The 14,495-nt window shown below is 32.8% G+C and overlaps 1 protein-coding gene across 1 annotated transcript; it reads right to left on the minus strand.

Annotated features, from left to right (window-relative positions):
* Positions 1–635: 635 nt before the first annotated feature.
* Positions 636–5,664, minus strand: LOC149544189 (protein DETOXIFICATION 33-like). Its single transcript, XM_089795930.1, has 9 exons — positions 5,347–5,664; positions 2,536–3,074; positions 2,302–2,388; positions 2,073–2,129; positions 1,643–1,881; positions 1,377–1,495; positions 933–1,019; positions 777–848; positions 636–665 (listed from the first exon to the last, which is right to left on the minus strand). The coding sequence occupies exons 1-9, from the start codon at positions 5,662–5,664 to the stop codon at positions 636–638; spliced, it is 1,548 nt and encodes a 515-aa protein (XP_089652056.1).
* Positions 5,665–14,495: the final 8,831 nt, after the last annotated feature.

Genomic DNA, 14,495 nt, shown 5'->3' on the forward strand with positions numbered 1-14,495 from the left:
TGCATAAAAGTGCCCTAGATTTAAGAGCATGCACCTGATTTTCAATTGGTGCTCTTTTGCATAAGGTTTTATTGGCGTTCCCTCTTTGCTTGCCCTCCCCTGCTTCACACTAGCGAATCATTTGGAATTTAGACTGCAATGGTAAATTCCTTTTTGGTACCCAGATATAAGTCTGGTTCCTGATTCTACCAAAACCCCTTTTGCGAGGCTTAGCAGTGTGAAAAACCGTTCTTCCTCTAAAGATACTTTTCCGAATCAGAAGAATGGGTTTAAATCTCTTTAAATATTTGTTTTTCTCTATCTGTAACTTATTTCTATTTTATGTATATGAATGCTTGGGACTAACACGATAATATACTTGAATTTGCAGCAAACGTTCTTTAAGTATAAGTTATGTAATGGTACTACAAAATTAGGTTGATGGTATAACTGGTTCACCAAAGATATCCAATATTTCATATTAACGAAGCGAAACGACAAAATGTAGCATCAATCAGCCTCGTAATCAACCATCTGCTTGTTCGTGTTCCACGTCAGCCCTCCGAATTTGTAGGCAGAATTTTCTTCCTCGCTACATAATATCTCTGTAAGAAATATTTACTAGATGGTTTTCGTAGATTTTATCTTCTAGATTTTCAAGCAATGTTGTCAACATTGTCTTCACCCTGTAACTCCAAATTAGCAGGGTTAGTGAGAGTGTGACAAAACTTTAGTTCACTTGAATTGAACAGTTTCAAGTATTTTTCATGTAATCTATGTGACATGCACTCACTCACTTGCAATGATGGAATTGTATGAGACTCAACCGATCCTCCCCATACCCTCATACGATCCTCGGCTTGAGCAGCCTGCACTACAAAAATTAAAATTACTTGCTACAACAATGGTGAAGTAATGGTCCCAACAGCCTCTAAAGAGATATGGAACTTTACCTCTCGATTCCAGTTAACGAAATATGTGATTGATAATAAAATGGCAGTCTGGAGGGCTGTTCCACAAATCATACCAGTCCAAATGCCCTGTTTCAATACACAAACTTTGAAAGCAAATGAACTTTTTAAAGTTTATGATACTAGTCATTTTCTTTTGATATGGTCATGAGATTATATTCTTCTTATGAGAGACACTTAGCTGCATTACAAACGAAACATGTACATCTTGTTTTTTATAGAATTTGAACTCATTTTAGTATACAAATAAACTTTTTAAAGTTTATGATATTAGTCATTTTCTTTTGATATGGTTATGAGATTATATTCTTCTTATGAGAGACACTTAGCTGCATTACAAACGAAACATGTATATCTTGTTTTGTATAGAATTTGAACTCATTTTAATATACAGACAATAGACAAAAAAATCATAGCTAAGACTACCTTAACTCCAAGGTCGAACTTATATCCCATAAGAAGTCCAAGAGGTAATCCAACAATATAGTAGCTCCCTATATTTACATAGGCTATCAGAGCTTGCCAACCTCCCCCTACAGCCACACCTGAGTTTGTTTGCACCAAAAGAAAGGAAATCTTAGAAAGATATGTTACACCAGACTGCCCATGAAAATAAATCATTAGTTATAAATTGATCAGCTTCCACAACCACATCTATATAAATCAAGTGTGAATGGGTATGTACACTCTACCTGATAGCACTTGTTGTACACTATTCAAAACCATTGTTACGCCAAGTAACATTGCCATATTGGACACTGTTTCCATGACCACTTTACTACTTGTGAATAGTACTGCGAAATCATTTCTGGTTGTAAGAATGATTGCCATAAATATAAGTCCAATTGACAATGATGTTACAACCACGACCATGACTGAAAATTTGGCAGCTTTAAGGCGACCAGCTCCAAGCTCATTCGATACTCTCACACTGCATAGATTAAATGAAAACTAAAAATTGATTGTAAGTTTATTTAAGGTAATATTGTAGCCACCACTAACAACTGAAAGAATATTTAATTGTTGAACTAATTTCTATATACGTTGAATATAGGATCTAGTATTGGACTAATAAATTCCATTACCAAAGAACCCAAAACGAATAACATGAAAGATTCATACCTAATGGCAGCATTGAAACCAATGAAGATCATGGTTTCCCATCCATTCAAACTCATGCTGTAAAAGAAACCGAGTAAGCTGTCAAAAGGAGACATTTAACTACTAATTGAAACAAATTACAGGTTTAAACAACCACATATACCATAAGATGTCCAATTTGCACACAAACATTTTCATCTTTGACGAAAAAGTTGGATTATTGAAATAGACATTTGAAGGTGCTCCTTACCAGATAGATAGCGCATCGACTTCAATTGTCGCATTTTTTAAATTGCCCGTCATAACAATAAGTGACATCATATACCACATCTCCAAACTGAAAATGCAAAAACCCACAAACGAATATGAGTAGCACCGATTGTTTGGCTTCGTTAGAGATATTGCTATTGTAATATCCTAATTGGGGTATTTACCAGAAATTGAGTTCAAAAAAGAAAACAACCACCACCATCGTGCTACTAACCATAGCATCACGCCCGAAGCCACTGACAGTCGAAGAAAAGCCCAGAGATCACGAAAAGCAAGCCAGGAGAATCCTTTCCAAGCATCTTGGCAAAAGTAAACAATGTATAAAAACTGGCTAATATCTATTATAAACCATGATAGGTTTTCTGTAATAGCTGCTCCAACTAGCCCTAAACCCACCTGGAAGATTAATAACCAACTCAGAAAAGCATGAAACATCAATACAGCAAAGGCAATCCAAGCCATGGCCATGACTTTTCTCTGTGCCAGAAGAAACTTTTGCATTGGGAAATTTAATGCATAGGCAAATAGTTTAGGTAGCATCCAAAGTGCATATTCTCCTGATAGATCAGCTACATCATCCTCCAGCCCTAGTAGTTTAAGGATTGGAGTTGCAAAGATGTAAATAGAACTCAAGAGCACTGATGTACCCAATAATATTAACCATGAACGCTGCAAATACACTCCAAGCATTTGATGTTTTCCTGCTCCAACAGCCTGACCAGAGAGGGTTTCCAATGCACTGCCCATTCCCAGCTGCATACAAACCAGAAAGGGTTTTGCATGGTGAATTCAGTAAAAAGAAAATGATTTTGATCGAATTGCAACAAACTCCACTCTATTGTATTGAAGTAAGTAGAGATTCTATATCAAAATGTTAAAAAAGTAAAATATAGGCTGATTGGAGTCACTATTTCAAAAGTCTTGAAATATAAAGGAAAAAAACAAGAGTGGTCATCTAAGTTTTGAAGGTTACAGGGAATAAAAAAGTTGCATCTATGATAAATTTAGATAACACAGTATTTTATTACAGATTATTTTTTACATTTTTACAACATTGTAAAAATAGATTATGAAAAATAGACCAGTGAAAATTACTTAAACTGATATACATAATTGTTCTATTCTTTGCAGAGAACAGCACATCAAATAAGAGAAGGTGACAGATCACAAATATATAGTAGTGCAGGGCTTCCACATTTGGAATGATCTAGCTATAATCAATTGGCTTAAAAATCATCACAGATTTATTGAAGAGAAGAATATCAAACAAAGAAAATTCTTCAGACAAGCTCCCAACTTCAAATAACTTGATGTTGGCTTATTAGAGTTGAAGATAGAAACTTAAACTAAAATCAAATTTAATATCTTCTTTATATAAGAAGTCTATTAAATTAAAGAAAAATAAATAAATTAAAGATATTTTAGATCACAAAATTTTAAAATTTTATTTCAATTTGGATATTCAAATCTTAGCTTTTGTGGGCATTACTTAAATGAGATGTCTCCTAAATGCTTCATTTGTTCTTATTAGAGAGGGATTCTTCCTAGTCACTATTCATGAAAGATAATACAATGAATCTGACTAAAAAACTATATAATTGAATCTTGAAAGCAATGTCACTATTCAAATCTAATTTTTAAAAATATATGATCCTAAAACATCACATTTCCTATAGATTAATTTCTAAATAATGTTATTAATTAGTATTATACATTATTATACTACAATGAACATCATTTTGACATACTTTATTTTAATTATTGATTGCATTAAAATAATATTAGATTTTACTATTTTAGTTAGTTTGATTTTATCCGATTTTAAATTTAGTATAATATATTTTAAAATATTTTTAAAATCTCTCATTATTGTCAACTTGATAATAATCCTAAGCACTTGATTTTAACCATTTAAAACTTAAGATTAAATAACCATTTCTATAATGTAATGGGGAGATGAATCAGTAGGAAACGACATTTTGTTTTCGAATATTTAATGTCTCAATGAAAAACTATGAATATGTATTAAATGTACCTCCTTCAATGCATAAAAAAATTTAATTGATAATTTAGCCTACGATTTTCCCTCGAAAATCTAATCATGGAAAACATTTGGCAATGTGACAACTACTCACAGTACCTACTACCTTTTGTATCTATACCGATTTCTCCAGGACCTATTTAAAAATATTTTTTTAACGTTCCAAATATGACAGGGAGTTTACTAAGTATGAATTCTACAATTAAATCAAAATATATAGTTATCCAACAAAAACCTAGGGACGGTTATTCAGAGATGAGAATGTATTTTTATCATATTCTTAATCAAGTGAAAATAAAATAATAGTTATATTCTGATTTTAAAATAATTATGTGGAAAGTTTTTAATAATAATAGTAGAATATGTAAGAGGTATGCAAAATTATTAGAAAAGGAAACAAAAACAGATCTACCTTATAGAAAAAAACAGACCTATCTTAAAGAAAAGATATTAAAATTTAATTATCTTATTAATAATACCTATGCGTTTTTTTCCTACATAATTCAAAATATAAATATACTAATTAATAATACAAAAACAAACAAAATTAGTCGAATCTCAACATAGACACTTCACAAAAATTCCATTACTGCCTTCGACAGATTCCAATAAACAATAGTTGACGTCATATTGAAGTTTACTTACTCATCTCTCACTCAGATGAAGAATGAACTGTAAGAAAGGATGATTATACGTTATATGATAGAAAAATACATCAATAGTGAATAGCTGTGAATTCACTACAACTCATTTCTTTCCTGTTTTATAAGGCTTTAGAAAACTCAAACATATTTTTCTACCATTTCAGCTTCTTACAAAATCTATAAACCACTGCCTTCCAATATTCTTCACCAATCAAATCTATACTTCGAATCTTATATCAACAACTATAAAACACCCAAGACAGATGTAAAACATAAACATTTTTCTTCATATATATCAGCAAAACGAATGTTGCATTTGATAAGGAAGGATTCTACTAACCAAGAGTCCAAAAGACAAGAATCCAATAACATTGCCTTGAATCGCCACAGCTGCCAACTCAACATTGCCCAAGTGCCCTGCACATACTGTTGTGATCAACGTCATTGAATATATACATAGTCTGGTAATAATGGCAGGCCCTGCGATTTTCCGCAATCTCTTTGACTCCCTTAAACTTTCTTTCATCAACTGTTGGAAACTAACAATACTATCCAAGTCTGTTAAACTGATATTCTCTCTGCTGATAACTTCATGATTAGCGATATCATTGTTTTCCTCGTCTTCCTTCAACAATGGTGAAGTAAGATCATCAGCCATGTTTACAAGCAGAGATAGCTCTGCTGCAACTTCTTTCATGTTCTTATGTTCTAGTCAAAACTTTTAAGATATATATTTTTTCTCTATGGTCTTCACTTTGAATGACAGATGAACGTTAGGTAGATCTACGTGAAAGTTAAGTTGGCTGAGTATAATATAAAAGATTATCATAGTTATAATCAAACACAAAGTCCACTGTTTCCAAAGACTTCAACTTCCATGAATAAAAATATATATTTTTTATAAGTGGCGGAATTTCTATGGTTTGATATTAGCATTTGAGCATATTTTAGTAGTTGCGAGACTATTGTCATAAATTGATCATTTAATAGAACATGATCAATGAAGCAAAATAGTTTTTAAATATTGAAATTCAACAAATATTTATTCTTGAATCTAGAGTATAATGTATATAATTATTAAGTTTTCTTTTAAATATAGCATGCATATACTAAAATCTATGCAACTATATATAAGTCAAAATTAAAAAAGTATATTGTTATTCACAACTAAATTTTATAATTGAAAATATAAAACAACTATAATGAAATATTAATTATAACTATACAGTTTTACAAATAATTTGTTCAAACACTAAAGGCCTGTTTGGTTGGGGGAATAGGAAAGTGAGAGCAGGAATGGGGAATAGGATTAGGAATAGAAATGAAGAATAGGAACTGAAAAAAGAATCTAGAATAGGAATAGGAATAAAGATAAGAATAGGAATATTATTTGTTATTCTACACTTAGTTTGGTTCTCCAAAACCTGTGTAATCACCTGATTTGAAACGGCAAATGGTGATGAAACCCGGACAGAAAGAATGGCAGATTGACACTGAAGTAGACCAAATCGATGTTCAGACCGTAGAAAATGCTGTGAAAATATTTTACCCATAGTGAGTGCCAAGTTTGGTGAGCTCAAAAGAAAGTTGCGTCAAAGATGTCTTCCCATGATGCACATTTGATGTACACAATGAGAAGTTAATGCAAATTGGAATGGGAGCAGTGGTCTTATATGGCACAACTCGTGGTTGGCATAACACAAGGAGCACTTAGTTCATCGTGTGATGAATGTTGAGTGAACATTTATTGGGTGAGAGCCGTTTAGAAATGGATGGTTCTCTCTGTTTAAAACTACGCTCGGAATGGTTATTTTTTGAGACATTATTGTTTCTAAGGCCTTTGCATTTCATTAAGGAGTTTGCGACGAAAAATGGCAATGAAAATCTTGAGCCGGATTCTTTGTCACAAATCCAAGCCTCCACATTTGTGTTTAGAAGATAATAGAGAAAGATCTTTGAAGGGGCAGTGGTTTGAATTTGGTTGTTGTATTAATCTTCTTGTACAGTTATTTAGGGCAATAGAGTGTAACGAACTTCAAAATTTATCAAATAAGAAAAAGTTAAAATAAGAATGGGAATAGCTATTTGAATAACAAGTATTTTAATGAATGGACATATGCTCATTTTGGGGTCAAATTGGGACTACGAGTTCTAACTCTTAATTCCAATTTGACGCGCCAAATAGAGAATCAAAAATAAATTCTTATTCTCAATTCTACTTTAACGCACCAAACAGAGAATCGAAAATAAATTCCAATTCTCCATTCCTATTCCAATCAAATTCCAGCAAACAAATGGGCCCTAAAATATCAACAAACAATTAACAACACTAGTGTAGGACATCCAGAAAGACATCAACTAAGGTCTACCTCTATAAAAAATAAAAATGCTTGAATGCAGAAAATCCACCAACCATGGCCTGCATTGCTAAGAATTTGCATGGGACAAGCCCCCTCACTACCTACATTCTTAACCCAAAACAAGAACAAATGACCTGGGTTAGACCTTTAAAACTAACATCAACCACCAAGTCATAGGGGAAAAAGAAACAAAGAGGGAGAGACAAACTCATCCTCATAAGGCCTGTAAAGGAATCACAGGCAATGGGTAGCCTATTGTTTTTTCACCCTTATAGCTATAGGTCCACAACCAACAGAACCACCTTTCCAGGTCAGTCATCTAAAAAATGTTCAGCCCCCCCACAAACTCCCTTCCCACCTCAATAATGAAGGGGTCCTCCTTAATAGCAGCAAAGGGCAGGAACTTCCTGAATCTAATGCTAAGGGAGAGAAACTCCCAAACATCCACACTATCTCTATTGGCCACCCAGGTGCCATCCCCTTTAATAGAACTAAACTCCACTACCAAAAACACCAGAATCAACTCCACCTCTATAGGAGTCAATCTCATAGTCAAGATTGTAGAGGACTCAACCAGTAAACTCCACATCCACTTTGGAGGAATAATCCAAATCCAAAAATGAAGATCACAAGAACTAGTACTCCTAGTATAGCTTCCTTCCCCATTAAGACCAAGGAAACACACCTCAATAGGGATAATGAAGAAGAAAAGAAACCCCCCAAAAAACCCTCTTTTGAAACCACTATGCCTTCCTAGAATTAAACAAACGAGGAGTATTGTTGAACCAACTATCAGCAACATCCACATAATATATCACCACCTAAATAGATGGTATCTCCACCTCAATAAGAGATGTGTGCATAATGTACAATAGCATGAACAAGTCCTCAAACCAAAGCATCGAATGAAGGTGTCCTTGAAATCAAAGATGAAAGTTCATCTCACTAGAAACAAAAACTACTTGGTAGCTAATAAGAAAGCCAAAAACCAAAGCCCACTTAAGAAAATGAGTAATATACATGATGAAAGAAGCACCAAAGCTCAATAAGGAGGAAAAGTGGAGAGATCCATGACTTCCAACCACAAAATCACCAATGAGCCCCCAAATTTGGTAAACCCAGAAGTAGAACACTCATGGATGAATAAAGAAGGGGCCAAAACTAGTCCAAAGTGATAAAATACCTTCAAGGAAAAATCCCCATTGTTCTAGGGGAGCACAAATAAATCTCAAGCAAACCACTCCAAAGGCAAAATGAGGATACCCAAACCTGCCAACAAATAAAATAGCAACGGGTCTGAGATCTAGATAACCCATCAGCATAACACTCTTGTATGCAACATGGAGAGGCATAAAACATATGTTCCAATCCCACTAATAAAGTAGCTATCACTAAGGGAAATCCCCCATAGTCTAGAGGTAAACCCACCAATGAAAAAATTGGATCACTCTCTACAAAGCAACATATCAAAGAAAATGACATCTCTAAAGGGCTTGGATGGAAGCAATAATAAGTCCCCCACTTTGTAGCTAACTCCACCCCACAGTTTGCAACAACAAAATACAACCCACAAAGGGGCACGCATAAGGGAGGAAACCCTTCCATTTGGCTCAACATCTTCTAAATCTCCACCATCTTCATTGCTAGATTTCACAACATTTGAAATCCTATCCACACATAGCACAATGCTCAGGCTTCTACTCTTGCTCAACATATTGCTTGAATTATATATATATATATAATATTGTGTTAATAAGTATCATGTAATTTATTTACTTTAAATATAATCTAGATACACAAAAATCTATGCAACTCCTCATGAGTTATTAAATTAATAAAATACAAACTTCCAATCCTTCCAAAACTTAAATGTGTTCACAATTTAACATAAATAAAAGCTCTCACTTCTCATAATAGTCTCATAAACATTTGGTTGTAAATCTATGGATTAAAGAGCTCAACCACAAAATATTTGGTATATGTAAATCAACTAAGTAGATGTGAAACTCACTATTTGAATTAAAAAAACCCATTATCCTACCATTGTTTAAATTATTCTCTATCAATACATATCATCACATTTTATTCAATAAAAAAATATGATTTCAAATTAATAGTTCTAATATTTAAAATATGATAGGAGGTATTCTCTTAATTTTCTTGTTGTGATCTAGTATTCCCCCTATGATACAACTTTTGAAATGCTTACATTATTGACCCTAATCCTTCATTGAGTAAGGACCTACATAGCATTCATAATATGAAATTCTAACCAATAAGAATTGAAGATCTCACTAAGTATAAATGAGAACCTAGTACAAAGCATACCTTTTAGAATCTTGACAAACTTCTAGGAGGAAGTCAAAAGCAAGGGGTGAGGGATGATATAAGACCCCTCCTCTTATGCACTAAATAAAATCATAGCTTTACAAATTCCGATGATAATCTCTACAATAGTGATTTGACATATACCTTAATGGAATTGTTGTAGAATTATGAAGGAACTTGGAAACTATAATGTGATATCCTAACATTATGAGGTAAAGATATAGAATTGTGTAAGAATACTTGTAGTAAAATGTTATAGTGCTATAATATGTAAGTATTGACTAACTATGTAGGAAGGCTAACTAAAAATAAATGATTGTTGAGGCTAGTTTCATACATGATTGATAAAGTTAGATGATTTAATTATGATAGAAATCAAACTAGGGTTTTTAACTTAAGTAAATAGGAGAATTAAATATGTTGTTCAAAGTTTTTCTCATCTACCCTATATATGATTAATTACAAAATTTAGGTTGTCATAATTAGCAATGCATCTTGATTAGTTGGCTTAAGTAAATTGTGGGTTATGCCTTATCTCAGGATGATGATTGGATGTTTTATAGTTGATTAACTCAAAAGGGTAGTATGATTATAAGAATATGCACTAGACAGAAAGGTTCTAAAATGGAAAGGAAGTCAACATTACATGTGATTCTAGTATGAACTATTTAGGTTGTATTGTATGATTTGGTTGCAATGGTGGTTGCATGTGATGCAGTGATCATGCTAGTACATGCTTACATATTTAGCATATGACTTAGATGCCACAATTATACTAATTTGATACATTAAGTGGTTATGGACAAGTGATATTTTAATTATTCATATTATTTGGTAATTTTATGTGATGATAATAACTATGACTTACGACTTGTACAACATGATTACTAATGGAAAGGATTTTAATTCTTTAATTTCATTTGATTCTTACATTAGTGTATATAAGTTAATTTTTATTTGGAGTAGATAAGAATGGTTATGATGCATTATGTTCAAGAATATTGATTTAAGGATATTAATGAATATAGATATGTAGATGAGTTTATGTGATTTAATTAGGTGATATGACTATGCAAATTGTTCATGTTATATAATGGATATTGGGATTTATGAGCATGATGATTTTTTTACCCTACACATTCATTTTTATATTTACATGTATTAGACTACTGAAATTTTCATGAGTGTGCATGAAGTATAACCATGGATATTAAGGATAACCTTGCTAGGTGATTTGTTGTGTCATTTTTTATGAAGCCAAGGTTAACCATAAGTAGGGATATAACCTATTTATAATTGTGTTTTAATTTTTGAAATGGTGTTGGAGTGAACTATGTGACTGTTAATGTAAATTTGTAAATTTTCTTGATGGCATCCTAGTGTTTTCAAAGTGATCTGCTTAATGCGGTGCCAATTGACACCTACTTTGCAATGTGGCATGCCAAGTGGGATGGGTAGGTAAGTTGACCTTTGACTAACCATGTAGCAAACTTAGGTAAGATTTCTTTTTTAGAGAGACAAGAAGACTTTCCCAATCACTCATTTTCGAATGTCAACTCTTGGTGGACTTTTAGAGGGTTTAAAGTGACTCTAGGGAATAGTTTAGGCTAAAATTGACTTACCCCATGGGTGTAGTATGGGTTAGGAGGAATTTCTAGGGCATTTGAGCTTCCCAAATACCAATTATGACCTTTCAAAATGTATTAGAAGAGAGTGACGACCTAGGGGTTAGCAAGGGGGTCTTTTATCAAACTAAGGAAAATCTACCTCATGATGGGTGGTAGGTGAGAGTGGTTGGGAGCCTTCTTAAAGAAGTTTTAGAGAAAATGGTAGTCTAATGCCCACTCTCCAAGTTTGGAGATCACTACTAGAATTAAAGAATCCTATACATCTTGAGAATTGGCTAAGTATGGAGAAGGCTTGAGGAAGGAGAGGAATCTTGGGTGGGAGAGAGGAAGCTCAAACCAACCTTGTGCAAGCTTGGAAATAAGCTTGATATCTTTACCTTGTGAATTTGTCATGTTGTTTCATATTGTATTTCTTTCCTTTTTATAGTGCACAAAATTTAATGTCTTGTTAATATGCTTATGGGGTGGTTTAGTGTGTGTAAGTGCCTTTGTGTTAATTTGAGCTTCTTGTTCTTTTGTTTCATTTGCTTTTGTGTATGGGTTATTTCAAGGTGAGCCTCACACTTGGGAGGGAAGAGAACCTTGTTGGGTGAAGGATGTATGGGGAATGAATTTAGGTGGAGAGTTTCTCCTTGTAAAGGAGAGGGATTCCATATGGGTGTTATGGAGCACATATGCCACATTTACTTGGGGGCCATAAGGGTTGTGAACAAAATCCTTGTGAAGGCATGTAAATTTGGACTGTGTATTCTTGTGAAGGCATGTGATGGGTTATGTGTATCCTTGTAAAGACATGTGTATTATGTTGCAATGTGGGTTCTCTCTAATGTTCATTTCCACCTTCACCCTTTTGGATGGATAAATATTGTTCTTAAATGCAAGCCTTGGTTGGGAGTATAGTTTTGGTATGTGACTTTGTAAATGACTTGTGAAATATTTTTTGTAAAATATATATGTTTGAATGAATGTAAAGTATGTGTTTTGGCACCTAGCTAAGGTTCTTCAAGCTCAGGGGTGGCCTTGAAAAGGTCTGTGGCTACATAGAGAACTTTCCGTAGGAAGGAATTTTTTTCTATTCTAGGTTATTTATGAAGCTCTAAATATTTGAGGAAGATTATTGTTGTTATTCCTAGTTGTGTAGTAAGGCCTTCTATTTGTATTTCGTATTGTATATGGGAGTGTCTCCCACTTGTGTGTATCCCCATGTGTGTTAGTTAGTAAGTGATGAGAAAGTCATGTGTCTAGAATTTTATGTGAAAGGAATGTAAACATGATTTATCAATTTTCTATTAAAAAGTATTATTGGTTTATTTTTTAAAGTATAGTCGATATTTTATTGGTCAATCTATTGAAGAAGGAAGAAGAGTAAGGGATTTTATGTTGTAGAAATAAGTGTAAAGTATAGCTTAAATAAAATAGATGTAAGATACACCTAATTTAATAAATGTGATTTATTACTTATTTTTATTTTGTAAGAAATTGAGGGAATTTTTAAAAAACCATTTATTACTTTGTTAAATGAAAGAGAGATTTAGAAAATGAAAAAAGTTAAATGTAGATTTTTGTTTAGATTCATAGATTTGCGACATTAACTAAAGTGCATTTATTATTATTATTGGTAACTAACTTAAAAAAATTATTAGTAAATTATTAGTATATTTGGGTTTTAAAATTTTGGACCTGACACTACACCCCAAAAATCACTATCATCTTTTTAATAAGATTTTTGTTACAACTATCTTATTAATTTTATTTGCAATGTTCATTAAAAACATAATACATTTAATTCATCTTCTGGCATTGCATAATCCACTCTTTTCTTTTCAACTACAACAATAAAATAACAACTCCTTTGCATGCATTAAAATGATAGAGTGCTAATAAACATATTTAATGAAATTTCAATTATTCTTGGATACTAATAATTATAAGGTGATTACAACAAGAGTCCTAAATTCTTTCTCTTTTACACAAACCAACAAGTTACATTCTTTTCTTTAGTCTTTTATAGTCATTATTATATGATCACCATTATACAAAAATGATTCTCATTAGGGACATACATATCACAATAATACTCATTTATCTATTTAGCATCTTCCTTTCTTGTGAAAACTTTACAACAACTAATTATGACATTACAATCCTCTTTGAGTGAAAAAAAATAGTTTCTCAACAAATTTTACATTTTCATATGGATCACATGAAACCATTAACAGAAAAATTGTCCAGTTTTCTCTCAACATTGTTTTTGTACAAAACCTACAAAGATACATCAATAATTAATCATGGAGGCTCACCTCTGAACCATAGGCATCTCATGGGGTCACCCTCAAGCTAAGAGCACCTTGCTAGGTGAAGAAATACAACATTTTACATAAACAAAAAGTTTTTCACAAGGTATGGGTATCAACCATACTTCCAAACTTTCACAAGGCTGATTTGAGCTCCCTCTCTCCTATCAAGCCTCCTATCCTTCCTTCCTAAGCTCCCTTCTTTCCTTAGAGAAAATTTCTAAGATACCTAACTTCTACTAACCCTATTGGCGGTCTTTGAATTGGAGAGTGGGAATTGGTCTGCCATTTCCTTCAAAAATACTTTAACTTTCTAAACCTTTGACAAGGAGCTCATTCATAAAACTTATGGTTTTTTTCAATGCATAAAAGGAGGGATATTAAATCCTCCCCCCCCCTTAGTTTTGAATTCCTCCTAGAAGTTGACCAATTTTTTTAGAAAGCACATCTTATTCTATTCTTTTACCTTTATCTAGTTGGATCTTAATCTTATTGTTGAGAGTTTTAATTGCTAGTCACTTGTACATCCATACTCGATAAGGAAATAATTTCAAGATTTCTTTTTTCAAAAATCCTTGGGTCAATTTCATATGATGAAATTAGTCTCTATCAACAATCTTAGGATAATCATAAATAATACCTATTACATAATCCTTTATTTTTTAGTGGTCATGATAATATCTTAAATCCCAAAATTCACAATGGAAATTCTTGTAAGTTTATATGATACATTGGATTATCTATCCCTAATAGAGGAAATTTCCTTGAAATGGTGACAAGAAGGTCTTCTTTCCCAAATCTAGAGATATAAATATTTTTAGCCATGCTCTACCCCTTGCATGACTTGTTAAGGGTCAACCTTTTTTGCGCATGTTTACA

This window comes from Cupressus sempervirens, chromosome 8 (genome assembly GCF_028749045.1).
Source record: "Cupressus sempervirens isolate cs-2001-9-10 chromosome 8, ASM2874904v1, whole genome shotgun sequence".
NCBI classification, from domain to species: Eukaryota; Viridiplantae; Streptophyta; class Pinopsida; order Cupressales; family Cupressaceae; genus Cupressus; species Cupressus sempervirens.

Bases quoted from the DNA above. Each gene is read 5' to 3' on its own strand.
- LOC149544189 (XM_089795930.1), bottom strand. From the start codon at position 5,664: ATGGCTGATGATCTTACTTCACCATTGTTGAAGGAAGACGAGGAAAAC. The intron at 2,130-2,301 runs GTAAGGAGCACC...TTTCTTTTACAG, and splicing joins GTCGATGCGCTATCTATCTG to CATGAGTTTGAATGGATGGG. The intron at 666-776 runs GTGAGTGAGTGC...TTGGAGTTACAG, and splicing joins ATACAATTCCATCATTGCAA to GGTGAAGACAATGTTGACAA.